This window comes from Diceros bicornis, chromosome 10, assembly GCF_020826845.1.
Source record: "Diceros bicornis minor isolate mBicDic1 chromosome 10, mDicBic1.mat.cur, whole genome shotgun sequence".
In the NCBI taxonomy this organism is placed as follows: Eukaryota; Metazoa; Chordata; class Mammalia; order Perissodactyla; family Rhinocerotidae; genus Diceros; species Diceros bicornis.
This window is the reverse complement of record NC_080749.1, coordinates 58,213,905-58,230,367: the sequence shown is the minus strand read 5'-3', so window position 1 is coordinate 58,230,367 and position 16,463 is coordinate 58,213,905. Positions and strand designations below refer to the sequence as shown.

General features: G+C 41.1%; 1 protein-coding gene across 1 annotated transcript in view; it reads left to right on the top strand.

Moving 5' to 3' along the window:
- LOC131410855 (dual 3',5'-cyclic-AMP and -GMP phosphodiesterase 11A) overlaps window positions 1-16,463 on the top strand; it is a 247,374-nt gene that overhangs the window by 170,046 nt on the left and 60,865 nt on the right. Inside the window, exons 11-13 of the mRNA XM_058549318.1 lie at window positions 185-294; window positions 9,925-10,015; window positions 13,336-13,436. Coding sequence (XP_058405301.1) covers window positions 185-294; window positions 9,925-10,015; window positions 13,336-13,436 — 302 coding nt within the window. The remainder of the gene's footprint in view (window positions 1-184; window positions 295-9,924; window positions 10,016-13,335; window positions 13,437-16,463) is intronic.

Sequence of the window (16,463 nt, the reverse complement as noted above, 5' to 3'; positions counted from 1 at the left end):
TCACCGTGGGGACCTCAGGCTGTGCAACTGACCACCCCACTCACTGTCATCTGAGGGGGTGGTAGTTAATCATCTCCTTAAATGATGTGGGTATGAAAACAGAGCTGATTGTTGCTCCGTAGATGAACCTGATCCCTCCTCCTTGCCCAGAGTAGTGACTGTTGCCATTTTCCCTTCTTCCCAGACCGCCGGGTTTCAAGAGATCCTGACGGAGGTGGAAATTTTAGCCGTGATTGTGGGATGCCTGTGTCATGACCTCGACCACAGGGGAACCAACAATGCCTTCCAAGCTAAGTAAGTGTTCTAATTGTTGTTATTTTAATGCATTTGCCTTTCTGTTCAGAGCCAAAGGTGACGAGTGCTAAAGAGTAAAGCATTAATTTCTGGCGTCCGAGGCCAAGGCCACACAGGCTTGGGCGTGCGTGTCATGGGGCCCATCCATCTTTATAATTCCCTATTCTTCTTTTAATTGCAAATTTGCCCTTCATGTCATGCTTGTTGATTTGGTCTGTCTCTGTTGACCTCAGTCAGATAACAAAGCTCAGATTTTAAAGGGCCTGTTTTTTTTCCTTCCAGAATATTTGCCTTCATGGCCTTAGAAGCTTCTTGGACTTGCTACTCTCAAAATCTGGGTTTGAAAGTATTGAAATAAAAGTGGTCTTAGGAAATTTTATGCAGCAAAATATCTCTTTCTTCCCCAGTAGAATCTCTTCCAGGTTCTTTTGAGGTTGGATATTGTATAAACTGCAGTGAAGTAAAGCAACACATGAGGACTACGGTCTCAGCCCCTCCCGTGCCTCCTCCCATAGAAAGGTGGGAAATGAACATAGGAGTCACATCCGTAATGTGCACGGTCAGAATAATCTGTCCCTAAGCAAGCTGGACTGTTTAAGATAGCCATTGCTTGGTGGCTCGCACTGTGGCCAAGGCCACAGAATTTATGGGTGCTGGAAAGAAGACCAAAACCCAGATCTCCTGGCTGTTATATTGAGGGTCCAGTTTTAATGTTCTTTTTACTACCTGTCTGCAAACAAAATGATATGTGAGTTCAGAGGCTGGAGAAAAAAGTTTGGGGATGGAGAAGTTAAGGAAGGCTTCGACGAAGAGATAAGATTAACTTTCAGATGACCAATTTCAAAGCCCTTATTCTACCTCCATAGTCTCAAACATCAACAGTGCCCTGTGGGTCAACAGCTCATCAATCTTTGTTCCCAAAATACCTACCTATCTATTGAGGCCTTCGAGTTCTGGCCCCTTGGATTTGCTCCTGATCTAGCAAATGAACTTTGGTTTTGTGCCCTGCTCTATTCTAGTGGATCCTACAGCGCATCAACTCAACCCTCTCTTCTCCATATCCTACAGTTTCTTGACCCTCTTAACTTTCTGTGACATCCACCCTGCAAAAACTCAGCCCCAGTTCAATCTAACAATTCAATTTCTTGCTACTCTGCCTAGACTTTTAAAGGCATTGGGAGAAAATGTCACGGTTATGAGGTTTGAGACAAACCAAATATATATTCTCCCAAATCAGCTGGATGCTCAATACTCCCAACCAATCTTTCTGTCCCTAGCCAGTTCCATCCCCCATTGCTCTTAGCAGTTATATATACCAAATGTCCTCCCTTCCCAACCCTCCCCCTCTCTGCCACCTCCCCCATACCACTCAGCAGATCACCTTGCCTCCTCCTTCATGGAGAAAATTGAGGCCATCAATCGAGAACTCCCTCAATTTCCGCCCCGGCCATGTACAAACTTATCTGTCTGGCCCCATCCTTTCCTCCTTCCCTCCTGTCTCGGTGAAAGGGCTGTTCTTCCTCTTGTCTGAGGCTAATCCCTCCACCTCAGTTTTGGATCCCTTCCTTGCTCCCTCCTCTGGGAACTTGCTCCATCAATCTTCCTCTCTCTGACCTGTATCTTCCTTCTCCTTTCTACTAGCTCTCAGCATCCTATTAATATGAGCAATTCTCCCCCATCTTGAAAAAGTTCACCTCAATCCCTACTCCTCCCTCTAGCTTCTGTTCTATTTCTCTTCTTTCCTTTCCAGTCAATCTTCTTGGTAAGGTGTCTGTTCATTGCCTTCCCTTCCTCAACCCCTGCCCTCTGACATGGCTTCCAGTTCTGCCTCACCAGGGGAACTGCCCTCAGTAATGCCACAACTACCCCCCTTTCCAGAGCTGTTGGATTTTGTTTTTGTCCTTCTTTCTTGCCCCTTCTTGCCATGAGACACATTCTGCCACTCCCTCCTTCCTAGAGCTCTCTCTCTTCCTTTATCTCCCAGACAGAGGGTTTTCAACTGCCTTTCCAGCCTTTCTTCTCAGTTTGCTTCGAGGCCTCTCTCCACCTGCCCCAGCCTTTACTGGTGATGTTCTCTCCTGCTCCCCTCCTGCTCTGCATGGCCCTTCATGCAGGGCCTCCACCCATCTGCTGGTCAGCCCCAAACCCATGTCTCTGAACCATAATTCTTTGCTCATCTCCCAACACTTATTTCAGCTGCTTGAGGAGCACTTCCTGTTTAAAGTCCCACAGCCATCCCAATTTCAGTCTTTCCCTTTACACCTGTTCCTTTTTCTCTTATTCTCTATCTTAGTGAATGGCACCATCAGAAATCCACAAGTCACCCAGATTCCCTCCTTAGCACCCCCGAGTCAACATCTCTGCATGCTTACAGTAACTACTGCTTCTTTGCATCTCTCTTGGATCGCTACAACAAACAGCCCAACTCTCCTCCTCCAGTCTCCCCCTCTTGGCACTCCAGAATAATCTTTGTAATTCATAAAGCTGATCAGGTCACTCCCCTGCTTAAAAGCCATTCACCCACCTCCTGTGACTTTCAGGATAATGTTCCAATTCCTTCGTTTAGCCCCTTAAGGCGCTTTTCAAACAGGGTCCTGCCCATTTTCCTGGCCCAGCACCCACTCCTACCAATGTCCACCCCCACCCATGCATCTGTGTTCCAGACACAAGGGGCCACTTGAAGTGCTCAATGGGGTCCAGCTAGTTTGCTTCGCTCTTGCTCCCCAGTATGCTGTTTCCCCTGCCTGGAATGTCCTTCTTCTCTTTCTTACCCCAAAACACCTCTGAAATCACCACCCACAGGGTTCTATCCCTCATGTACCTTCCCCTTGTCAATTTTCTGTGCCCACACAATGCCCTGGCTATGCTTTTTCATAAGTGTGCAACTCACTCCATTTTAATTGCTGACTTAACAGGTATGTCTCTCCTTCCTCTTGAGTACCCATGATGTGTGGCAGGTACCGGGAGCATAGTAAACACACAATGGATGTTTGCTGAGTGAATGAATGAATGGTGAATGCATGAATGGGTGAGATTTTATTTTAACTATTTTAATGTAGCTTTTCAATAATTTCTTGATTTCTTAAACAAGTGTAACCTTTTGTAGATTATTATAAAACATAGTTTTTATATACATATGTTTGATGTTATACTAAAAACACAATAGTGTCCCTGGGGCCTACTGAAGTGTAAACTGTGTAGACTTTCATTATAAGGTCTCACAATTCCTTATTTTTGAGTTCCTGTGTCTGCATTTCATTATTTTTTTAGAATGCCTCTCTCTCTCTCAGGCCAATGGCATCATTGTCAGTGTTTCTTCCTCTAGCACCCTCTCTCCAGTGCCCTACCATTCTGCCACTTATGCATAAAGAAGAGACAAATGTGTTAAAATTGTGTGTATAACACAAGAGCGACCAGCTCGTGGGTTCTTTTAAGAGTCAAGTGCACATTATTTGTACTCAGATACCAACGCCCCCTCCCCGGAGAGATCCTGTGTGTCATATTGAGAGAGGCAGCCCTTCTTGCTAGTTGACCTCTCAGCTCTTTGGACCAGGAATACACACCTAATCAAAACCCAGCTAATCATATTTTATCTCCCAGGAATTGGGAGTTGGATTACCATGATGTTGACTGAGTTAGCTGTTGATTCCATACTGCAGATCCACATAGGCTTGGGAGCTGAGGCTGCCATTTGGGGAAAGCTATGATGACCACATCTTAAGTGGATGAGAGAAACAAGAAAGTGAATCCACAGAGAGGAGAAGAAAATAGACATTCAGAGAGAAGCAGAAAGAAGAGGTTGTACAACCCTAGAGAAAGACAGAGAAAAAGCACACCTGCTTTCCACGTCTCCACTCCTGTATCCAGGATACCCAGCCATACCTGTGATAACTGGGCTCCCTCAGAGTTTCTGGTATCATTTAGTCAACCGTTTTTTTGGTGAAGGTGGTTCTAATTCGTTTCTGTTCTTTACCACTGACAGTCCCTGAGACAATGAGAAGAACTACCATGTATTTGTTGTTTACTATCTCAAGCACTCACCAACATCCCTGTAGGGTAGGTATTTTTGTCTCCATCTTACAGGAGGAACTGAGCCTCAGGAAAGAAAGTAACTTGCCCAAATTCATACATCCTGAATGTGGCAGAGTGGTGTTTGGACCGAGCTATCTGATTCCAAAAGCCGTTCTTTAACCACTGCATCAGACTCTCTTTCAAGACTTTGTGATGTTTATTTTGGGCCTTTGAACTTACAGTTTATTGGCTGACTTGCTATATATGTGAGCTCATGGAAAACTAATTGACATCCAGAAAATCAAGATGTGGAGCCATAAAAATCATAGAACTGAACTAGACCTTGGTAGTCATATTTTTCAACAGCTTAATTTTACAAAAATGGAAACTGAGGTCCCCAAATCTCAAATGACTTGTATAAGATTGAACATCTTTCACATATATGAGATGGGCATTAAGTCGCTGATACTAGTCGTCAGTTTTGTTTTTTTTTTTGCATCCTTATACTACATGATCAAATCTACCTATTCCAAGATGATCTGACATATTTCCTCAAGACAATGGATCTTGTACACAGTTTGCCACCACATGAGATGTCCATCAGCCCCACCCTTACCTAATAAAGTTGCTTTTGAACTTAGAACACCAAGTGCCACCACTATCCGACCTTAAAATTTCATTTGACAATGAATGCTGAAAGAGACCTTTTTACATCATGGTGAAGGAACTACCTTTTTATTGATTAGAATATGATTTATTCATCAAGTGTGCCATTGTTTAGAAAATCCCTAAGAATAAATCTATATCCTTATTTCCTTTTTTATTCCCCAATAACTGAGTGCTTTCTGTGTGCAAGGCTCTATGCTAGGCATTGTGGGAGAAATAAAGAAGTATAACAAACAGTCCCTTCCGTTAAAGTATTCACAGTCTAATTCCAACCTTTCAAGTGATTTGGAAATGGGATTTAAATGCACCGATTATTATGTGGCAAAGCATATGCTACCTTTTTTTCATATATAAAGCTATAAAGAAACAGGAGACATTTAGCAAGGGACAAATTACTATATAAAATGCAAAATGCCTCTACAATAAAAAGTTGTGACTTTACTTACAGCACAATATGATTTATTCTCTTAGCCTTTCTGATAAGTGAACCTTTGCATTTGCATATTTTATTCTTAATTTTTAAGTATTGGAGTGCGTGCAATGAATGATCAATAGGTAGAAAGGGCAGCACTACCATGGTGCTTTGAAACTGCTCTGTTAACACCTCTCTCCTGTTTTCTCCAGGGACAGCACTCCCCACTCATCCCCTCTCTATTACAGCTGCCCCTGATGATTAAATATCAGTCCCCAGCAGCTTTGTAGTATATTCTCCTAGGAGACTTCTTCTATTCATTTCTAGCATAATCTCTTATACTCATTTCTTGAGAATGAAAACCCATCTTGTCGCTTTCGGCCAGGTCCCAGAAGTGAAATACTGGAGCACATTAATCTGCCATGACAGCCTAATCCCATTCCTTTCCACCTCCCAACAATTCTCAATTTCCTAATTACCTTTCATAGTTTTCCTTTTTAAAGTTTCCTCCAAGCCATGGCTGCGTACTTCCATTAAGTCTCTTTTTCAAAGAATATGATTATCTTGGGAAGTTATGAAGGTACGGTTCCTTTTGCACACTTAATTTTGGTGCCTGTGCAAAGTGCTGAATGCCTATAGGGACAGAATTTTCACTTTTTTTCTTTTTAATAAGTTTCTCCTGGGTGTGCTGCCTGTCCAAAAATGAAAAACTTCAGTCTGTTGGGATGATTTAATCAATAATGAGCATTGTGAATAACCACATGTATAAATATTCCTGTGCTTAAGGAATGTGGATACTCTTTCTCTCTCCTTCTCTTCTCCTCTCTCCACACACCCTATAAACACACACACACCCCCATATATGTATATATATATAATATTTTCACAATTACAGTATGTGTGCCCCAAAGCTACTTATATGATGGATTTATTTACCACAATTAAAATGAGGTGCGGGGTTAAAGTCAAATTTTTCCATATGTGATTGATTTGGGTGGTTTTTTTCATATTTTACATGAAGTAAAGTATACCTTTGGAAGTATACCTTTACACAAAGTATATTACATGAAAGGCATGGCCTCTATTAAAAAATGGTTTTATGATCAAGTAAGATTGGTTACTGCTGCATATTATATTCCCCTCCTGCAGAATCACAATCCGTATTTTCACATATTCATGTTGCTGGGAAATCCTACAGTAAAGAAACAGTTTAACTTTTTAAACCCAGCATTTCCCAAATGTGTCTGACCGTGGGACCCTTTTTATTTCTGCCCATAATGCCATTTAACATTCCAGAGAACAAGTATTCTGTAGAATGCTTTTTGATAAAGTTTATCCTAACAGATACATTTTATTTTTTGCCACTTATGTCAAGTTTTATGACTGTGGGCTTCCCTCTCGCGGTCCTAGGAGGTTCACAGTGTGTGTGTGTGTAATAGCAGGTAGAGGCAGCATTCTCGGTGAGCCTTGGCCTGAGAGAGAAGGCACCAACAGGTTTTGCAGTCTTAAAGAATCTGACAGAGACCAAATCTAACAGTGTAAGTCCAGGATCCATATGGAAATAGAAGCATTCTTGCTTAGATGATTTTACTCTAGAAAACTCAAAGTAGAGTTAGTACCATGCTCCATTCTATGAATGCTGAGATGGCAGCTTGCTTGCAGAAAAGTGAGCATTGTTAGTGCAAGTCTGGTCAGAGAACATCTCTACACAATTATAGGGGACTGTGAGCTTCCTGGGGGTGAGTGCCGTGTCTTATTTATCTTTGTATTCCACATGCCTGCAGCCTGGCATCCTAATAGTCATCAATACTTGCTGGGTGAAGGAATGAGAGATGACTGGATGAATGAATCACAATGTCTTCCTGCACTTTCATTGCGTTGGTCTAGTTCATTTATAAAATCTACATATTTTTGTGATTAACTCAGTATCGTGTGAGGGTGGGGAGAATGTAAGATGGAATTATAAAAGGGGACAAAGAGGGAATCTGATGAGGAAAATGCTCAAACCATGGACAGTGAGATGGCTGCCTTTGCACAGACACCCTGAAAGTCCCTCTGATGAAACGCGGCAGTTCAGAAGCCGTATGGACCCAGGGGAGAGGGAGAGATGCAGCACAGGAGGCACCAGTGTGTTTCTTACAAGCTGTCCCCTGGTTAAAGGAGGAAACATCCTACTCATCCTCAAAAAAGAAAATATAAAGTGATTTGTGATCATCTAGCTGATTTAACTTTTACGGAGTCCGCTAAACCAATGTTATAAAAGAAGAGATAATATTTTGCACCTTGACCCTACCTTACATCAGTGACTCTGTTATCAGGATTCACAACAATAAGTGAGGTGCAACTTAGCATGGCTGGTTAATAGAAATGAATCACAGGAATCTGAGCCTGCGGTTAGCAGTAATACTATTCAGCAGAATTCTGAATTAAATTTTGAAATCTTCTTTCATTGATGACAACCAGCTTGGCAAAAATGGAGACTCGAGTATCAGAAACGTGTAAGTTATAATTATTATTCTCATTATGTAATAAGAAGAAGCTTAAAAGCTTGGATTCTAATCTAGAACTGGCACTTACTAGCTGTGTGACCTTGGAAAAGTCGAATAACTTCTCTGAGCCTTGATTTCTTCATCTGTAAAATGAGAAAATAATACTTACTTCGTGGTTGTTGTCAGGACTAGATGAAATAATGTATTAAGTTCTTAATATGTTGCCTAGTCCATGATAGGTACTTACTCATGATAGCTATTATTATTATTAACATTATTATAAAATGTTAACACATATTACTGTCAGCCTTATAGTTTGAACTATAATCTCTAGACATAACACTACAAGCTTATTAGCCAAGCAGCTGGTATTTTTTTAGCACCTACTCCATGCCAGGCATTCAGATGTGACATGCACATAAAACATGCTAGAATTTCAAAAGCTAAAACAAAGACTTACAGTATACATTTTGAAAAATGTATTTTCATAAAAATGAATTTTATGTTAGAAAAATAGTAACTAACATTAAATATTAATTAGTCACTGATTACTAAGATTAGCCTAACAAATTTTCACTTATTAAACGATATAGATTAAGGCAAGATTTAAAGAAATAACACATACCTGATTAAAATCTAGTACCCTCCTTACTAACCTCATTCATAATAATCCCTACTGACCCTAACCCTGCTGTTTCTCCCAACATGTGGTCAGCTCTGAGTCTTTCTAAGGATTACAGATGTCCCGGGCCCCCAAACTGGCCGCAATCTTGGGCTGCCTCACACTGGCGGTGGAGGGCAGCTTATGACGGAAATCCTTCACGCTGCACTAGGATGCGGTTTTTGCTCCTTTCATTAGTAGGGCAGACTGTAAGCTGTCAATCTCCAGCACTTCCAAGTTGAGGCCAAATTGCCCTTTCAATGTCCAAACTCCTTGCAATGAGCAAGAAAGGACACAAGGACCTGGATGGGTCCTCAGCCGGAGTCCCATGACTGCCCTTTAAACTGTAGGAGTCTCTGGATCTCTCTTGACTCTTAAGGTGCTCTAAATCCTAATCCAAAAGAATTGGAAATGAACACACTGGAACATTTTAAATGACCACTTTGCCAAACTGACATTGTTGAGGAATGGGTTGTTCTACATAAGCCAAATTTATAGATAACTCAAAATAATCCTTTCAAGTATCAATTAACATTTTATTTATTTAAAATGGAAATGTACATATGTGTTTTAATTATTGATTAATAATTAATATAGACTATAGTCTACTATATGCCAGGCACCGTGATAGGCACTTTCAAATATTTTATTATATTCTCATAAATAACGAGGGAGGTAAATAGCATTATCATAATTTTAGAGATGAAGAAACTGAGTCTTAAAGCACACAAGTAACTGTCCAAAGCTATTACTAAGAGCTGAGGTCTGATTCCAAATCCAGGGAACTTTCTAGAGTTCTACACTGAGATATCGTATGTGACTGTGGGCTGGGAAACCACAGTAGAAGCTTGTCAACCTTGCATGTAAAGTAGATTAAATGGGTTCTGGATGATATTCACAAATTCTTTTCCGGCAAAGAATCAAATACATTTGGTATATGACAGTTGTTCTGGACACTCAGAAGCTGTGTCAGGTTTCGTTCATGAAGCCTACCCTGATGCTCAGAGCCAGAAATCATGTCTTTTGTTCTCAGATCATCCAAAGCACTTTGATTGGACCTGAAACACTTTCTATGGTAATTGTTTTGTGTGTTATGTGCCTTATTTTCCCTTGTGATCACATGTCATCTCCCTTACTAGTCTGTAAATTTCTCAGAGGCATGGACTGTGTCTTATTCATCGTTGAGTCACCCACAGCATCTAGTCTAACACATAGAAGGTTCCCAAAAGGTTTACTTCAGAGATGAATGAACTACACAAGCAGTTCCCTGTGAATGTATCTGCTCAGGGTCCTCTGCAAAAGCAGGAAAAGCAGTTTGATCCAAAGAGCTTGTGTAGGGGAATCATTGACAGGTGAAGGGCCTTGTCACTCAGCCTTCTGTCCTCTTTCAGGAGCGGCTCTGCCCTGGCCCAACTCTATGGGACATCTGCTACCTTAGAGCATCACCATTTTAACCATGCCGTGATGATCCTTCAAAGTGAGGTACTGACCTAACGTTCTGCTTCTCCCCTTGACAGAAAACCAATGAAACGATGTTTCCTACCTCTCTTTCTTTGTAGTGCCACAGGTAGATACAGAGAAGTGGAACAAGTGTTTTTAAGCCAAACTCTTAAACCTTTTCTTCATGGATTTTTTTTTAATTCTTTCAGATGCCTGACCAAGGACCTTGTTCAAATTCTTCCTGAGTTGATTCATTTGGGTTTCATTACTGGTTAGGAAGCTTTTCAGATTCACTTAGCAGAGGAGACTGCCTACAGCTTGTCACCAGAGCATGGTCTTACCTTCCTTAAGGGGTACAGAAGCCCACTAACAGAGTGACTTGATCCAAGGAGTGACTGGCCCAACATTCTCATTTTGTAAAACCCAAAGCCACTTTAAAAGACGGTAGAAGCAGAAACAAGGTGAGAAAGTTACACTTTATTAGCACAATTTAGAAACCTATGAAAGATAAAAGAACTTAAAATTGCTGGTGGGACCAGCTTGAAAGTGAGAACTTCAACTAAACTGGAGACCCAGGGTGAAAGCCATATGCCTTATTTTGCTTCATGTGGCAATGCAGGAGTTGGAAGTAGTTGGACTTTTATACTTTTAGCTCTCCACGGAGAAAAAGAAAAAGCGCTGGCTGACTCTAGCTGAGGCGTCTGAGTTTAAAATTGCCAGGAAAGGATCTGTTTAATTTTCTGCAGGCGTACAGACATTTTTTTTTTGAGGCCAGGAAGGGATCATCTGTTCCCCATTATTTGTCAGTTCTCTAGCTGTGCCATTAATTATTATTATTATCATCATTAAGGCCCTGCTACGCTGGAATAGCATCATTAAATATGGAGGTTTTTTTCCTCCAGCCTATCTTGAGAGAGCATGTCTTTTGCAAAATCATGAAAGCCTTCTTCGACCCCATAAAGGAGAGTCAGCACTCCGGAACCCGAATGAGGCTGGGGAAGGGCAAACCCGCTGGGGGAGACGTATTTTCAGCTGGGAATGAAAGATCAAGGGTTAGGCTCTCAGTAACTCTGACAGAAACCAGCATCCCAGTACCAGGGGCTCTGGAATTTTCCTATGAAAGCCATGTTTTAGCTGAGTGCTACGGAAGAGGGAAGTAGGACAGGAGGAATTTGGGTTCAGACTATCTTTTCTGTACTGGTAGTATGATGGGTTTACACCTCTGACCCCAGAAACTCCCACCTTTGTAATAACAGGGATTATAAACACAATGTCATGGTTTTCTTGGAAGACCATTTATTTGATTCCTCAGGGAAACAAACCCCACTAACTCAGAATTTGTCCTCAGATAAAACACATCGGCTGCTCTCCTCCCCGGAGTTCTCTATGAAGAACGCAGAGTAATAATAACAGAACTGTGCACTGAGTAACTGGTGTGTGCAGGCCCTGCCCTGGCGCCTCCCCCACATCCTCTCCTGTCCTGCCCATCAGCAAGGCAAAAATGCAGATGTCATGATCACCCCACTTTCCAAATGATGCAGAGGCACAGAGACGCTAGATGGCCTGAGGAAAGTTGCTCCAGACCTTTCTCCCTGCACATTTGGTTTTCTTTCCATCAATACCACTCCTCCCTGAACAACGCTGAAGAAGTATTTCAGGGACCAGACCCTCGAGGCACTGTAGAAGGCCAATTTGCATATAAATAATACACTGATTGCAAATTAACTCTTTATTCTCTCACAGAATAATCAAGAATTTGAAATTCAGACTGGCTTTCTCTTGGACTTCACATTACTTTTTACTGTAACTTTTTCCTGACGTCTGTAATTTCTTTCACTGGGAAATGCACAATTGTGGCTGGATCCAGGTGACTACTTTTCCATAGCTTCCAACCACTTTTTCCCAGGCCCCAGTTCACCAGCCTGTGATTGATCCATGGGGCAAGGCTCAGGCAGAGAAACCTGGGCAGAATTATGGTATGGCATTCCTTTAGTTATTTGTCTTCTTCCTAATGGCTGAATTAAGGGTCTGGAAGAGTTCATTTGAAAATTATTATTAATATTGGACCTGGTCCCAGGTGGAACCAATATACTCCAGTCTTTAAGGAGTGGCGGGTTCACCCAGTGAGATAAATTAACTCAGAGGAGCAGATTATCATCTGGTGCCTGGTAGGCGGTAATTTACTAATTGATATTCTGGTTCCCTGAAAGAATTAATTTACCTCTCATTGGAGAATACTTTATTCTCAGGCAGTCATTCCGCTCCCTTCCTTCTGCAGCATCTTCTGGCTCTCAACAGCAGGTTTAGAACTGGTCCAGTTCCTGGGCCACGTGTTTATGAGTTCATATTTCATGCTAAGAAAACCTGATCAATGAAAAGTCCTGACTTTCAAATCAAATTAAGTGAATTGTTGGTCACTTTACAGAAGGATTTTTCACTTCACTAAAAACATTGTGGAGCTGCCTTGTGTAGCTAAGACAAATTCTGATGAAAAGAAGTGTCCTTTTCAAAGGTATGGAGATAATGGGTGTATTTACAAGTTTTCCTGGGTAAAAGTCATGTTTAGAGTCCCACGAATTAGGTCAAGAACAATATCTTATACATTCTAGCTACTCAGTAATTATGTACTGAATTTGACCTACCACACACTTCATCAAGATGTATCTTCACAGTCGAACACAAGGTTTCTCAACTTCAGCAGTACTGACATGTGGGGCAAGGTAAATCTTTGTTGTGGGGGCTGTCCTGTGCATTGTAGGAGGTTTAACAGCATCCCTGGCCTCTAACCACTAGCTGCCAGTAGCACCCCCCCTCCACCCCCAGTGTGACAATCAAAAATGTCTCCAAACATTGCCAGAAGTCCCCGTTGCCAATCGCCCCCTGTTGAGAACCACTGGTCTAATGTTTTTTCTCCTCCTTGAAGTCATTTGTTGCCATACTAAGTACTCCCAAAATGCCAACTTAAGTCTCTACTAGTGAAACTAATATTTATTTTAGGGTCAGAAAGATTCCCAAATGTTTTGTCAACTTCTACACTCAGTAATTCCACAGGAAATGTGCAGTCAAATGGAGTTGTTGGCATAAACATATCCATAGTAAGACAAGTTCAAACATTTTTTAGAGTTTTCTCTTTAAGACTAGACATAATAAAGTGTCCTTTGGTAGTTCTCCTCAGAAATGATTGCATTTTCTAGCTTTGCTATGTTTGCCAGGGAATTTGTTTGTATTTTCACAAAATTTCATTAAGCTTTTAAAAAGATGTTTTTATCACGTTCCCATACCTTTTTTTAAATATAGGAAAAACATGTAATCAACCTCTGATTTAATGTTGTCTTTTGTGACTTTTTACTTTCTCATTACAGGGTCACAACATCTTTGCTAATTTGTCCTCCAAGGAATATAGTGACCTTATGCAGCTTTTGAAGCAGTCAATATTGGCTACAGACCTCACGCTGTACTTTGAGTAGGTATTGGCATTTGATCTATTTGACAAATGAGTATCTAAAGTTTCTTCCTGTAATTAATTTTCAGGTCCATATTGGGGTTGCTTGTTATTCTAGGACTGATATCAATGTGTAAACGAGCTAAACTTTTTGTTGTTGCTTTTCCCTCATCTAAATGAACTTCATTAAGGCGGTATCTACAAGGCAAGAGAATCAGGACTACAGCAATGAGATTTATATCTTCTGTTTTATGAGCCTTGTTTGGGACTCTTGATTCTGAAACTAAGTGATGGCCGTTTTTATTTTAGAGAATGGCTAAGATCGCTATTTTAGACTATTAGTTCTGGTCAGATCTATAATAGCATTGATGATGCTGATGAAAAAGATTTGTTGCTGAAAGGTTGACTAAAAGTCCAAGCCTTCATTCCTTGCCTCCTCTCTCTCTCTCTTTCTCAGAAGAGCTGTTCCCTATTTTTTCCAAAGGTCAGGCCTCCATCTGAGATGGAAATGCCATCCCTCTCATTTCTTCTGAGACCTGCTCCATCAAATACCACCTCTTTTGGAGCCCAGAAATCTCTTCCTTCACAGATACACAGAGTTTTGTCTTATCTTAAAGACCAAACAACTTCCCTTCCTTAAAAAATTCTTTCACTTGACCCCATGGAGATCTTCAATTGCTTTTCAATTTACCTTTCTTTTACAGCCTACCTTTTAGAATAAATGGAGCACATTAGTACCTCTATTTTCTTAACACTCATTTAGATTTTGAAGAGCAGCATCCACTTTCGCTTCCTACTAAAATTGTACTTTCAGAGGTCACCAGAGACTTTCTTGTCCCCAGATTCAATGACCTTTACTCATTTCTGATATTTTCTAGCTTCTTTAAGACATCTGAAGGTTTATTGACTTCTCATTTTCAATTTCTACTCTCTTTTCTTCCCCAACATCAGCTGCCTTTCTCTCTCCTTTTCTGGATCCTTTGTAGATTTCTTTTCTCCTTGCTCCTATATATTAGTTCTTGAACCCATGTTCTTCTTTCTCTACTCTACTTAAATTCACTCCCTTGGCCCCATCTCTATATAAACTCTATATACGTATATAAAAGACTCTGAAATTCTTCACTCTAACCCTCCCTCGCATTCTAGACATATATCTCCAACTTCCATCTCAAAAGTGGCTTCCTTGCTTTCAAAGCAACTGCTAATCTTGGTTTGAGTTTCAAGGCCCTCCATAATCTGCCCCCAATCTTTTTTCATTCTTATCTTTCACTTCTCTCCTACATGATCCGTTTACTCCAACCAGACTGGTCTCCATGTTACCTTTTGAAAACACCTCATGCAGTGCCCCTTATGCCCTAATCGTATCATTGTTTCTACCTGCAATCCTGTCCCTCCACTTCCCCATTTGGCTGAACTATCCTTTAAGGTCCATCTCTTCCACCACCCTTTCTAGGAAGCCTGTGTCACCACCTTGGAAATCTTACTGCACTGTAGCATTGTGTCAGTTAGAATTAGATTCAGTTGTAAGGGACGGAAAACCCCAAGTAACAGTGGCTTACTTCTCTGTCACATAAAATAAGTCTGGAAATAAACAATCTGGAATTGTAGAGTAGCTATATTAAGTCATCTGGGACTCAGGCTTCTTCCATCTTTCTGTCCTGCCACCTTCAACACATGGTTTCCTCCTTAGTCCAAGATAGTTGCTCAAGCCCCAGCCATAATGCCACATTCCAGCTAGCAGAAAGAAGGAAGAGACAAAGAAGAAAGGAGCCAAAAGGTGATGCAAGCTATCTTTTAAGGGAGTTTTCTAGAAGTTCCACATAACACTTTCATTTCTATTTCATTGGTCAGAATTTAGTCACTCAGCCATACCTAGGTTGAAGGAAGGTTAGGAAAGGAAGTCTTTATTCTGGGTAGCCACATGCTCCACTAAAAACTAGGGTTCTATTACCGAGAAAGAAAGGGAGGAGGGATGTTGGAGTAGACAGCTGACAATCTATGCTATAGGACAACTGACAATCTATGCTATAGGTATTTACTGTTGGATTCTGCTGAATGGGTTATTACATGGCATAGTGGAAGGAATAAAAGCTTTGGAGGTATATTAGTCTGGATTTAAATCTCATTCTGGCATTCTAGTTTAACCTGGGGGATTGAGCCCAATTTTCTATGTCTTCTCTCTCCTGAAATTCCACTGAAATGACACCAAATAAATTTAAAAGAAGAAGAAAGGCATAAATCTGCAAGGAGAAGGAGAGAGGGTACACAACTGATGAGAGATGTCAATACATTTGTGGAAAATGGAAGGCTGACCAACAAATGATAACTGATCTAGCTGAGTGGAAGTGGAAAGTAGGACCTACAGAGGAGGAGAACTCTGAGAAGCAAGTCAGTGTGCCCTGTAGAACCTTGTTTGGGGCTTAGAGACAAAAAACGCCATGAAAAGTGGATGTGACACTCAAAGCTTAAGACAAAGAGATTGCTAGAAAGTTAGTTTACAGAACACTCAGAGCCCATGAAGTCCTCTGCCAACATAGCCAGTTAACTCCCTTTCCTCTACCTCTGGAGACAGCCAAAGGTTTATTCTCTGAAGAAATGAAAGAAAGAGCTCTGGACTGAGGAAAAGCACGAGGTGGGAATCAGATGCAGGGCTCAGAACAGAGGATAAAATGAAATGGAACAAGTCTCTGGATTGAAAACTCATAGCCCATACCCCAGTCACCCAGAAGCTAGGAGTCTATAAGCCACACACCCAGCGTTGTCAGATTTAGCAAACAGAAATACAAGAAGCCCAGTTAACTTTGAATTTCAGATAAACAATGAATAATTTTTAATACAAACATGTCCCATGCAATGTGTGTATGGGATGCGCACACACAACTCCCGCTCAGCCCTTTAATGCCTTACTCTTACACACACACAGATACCAAGGATCGGAGAACATTTGATGGAAGCCTCTCATATGAAACACAGAGGCCAAAACAAGCAGGAAAAGAATGAAATTTGGAGAAAACAGGGAGAGGAAGAAAACAAAAACTAAAAACTATT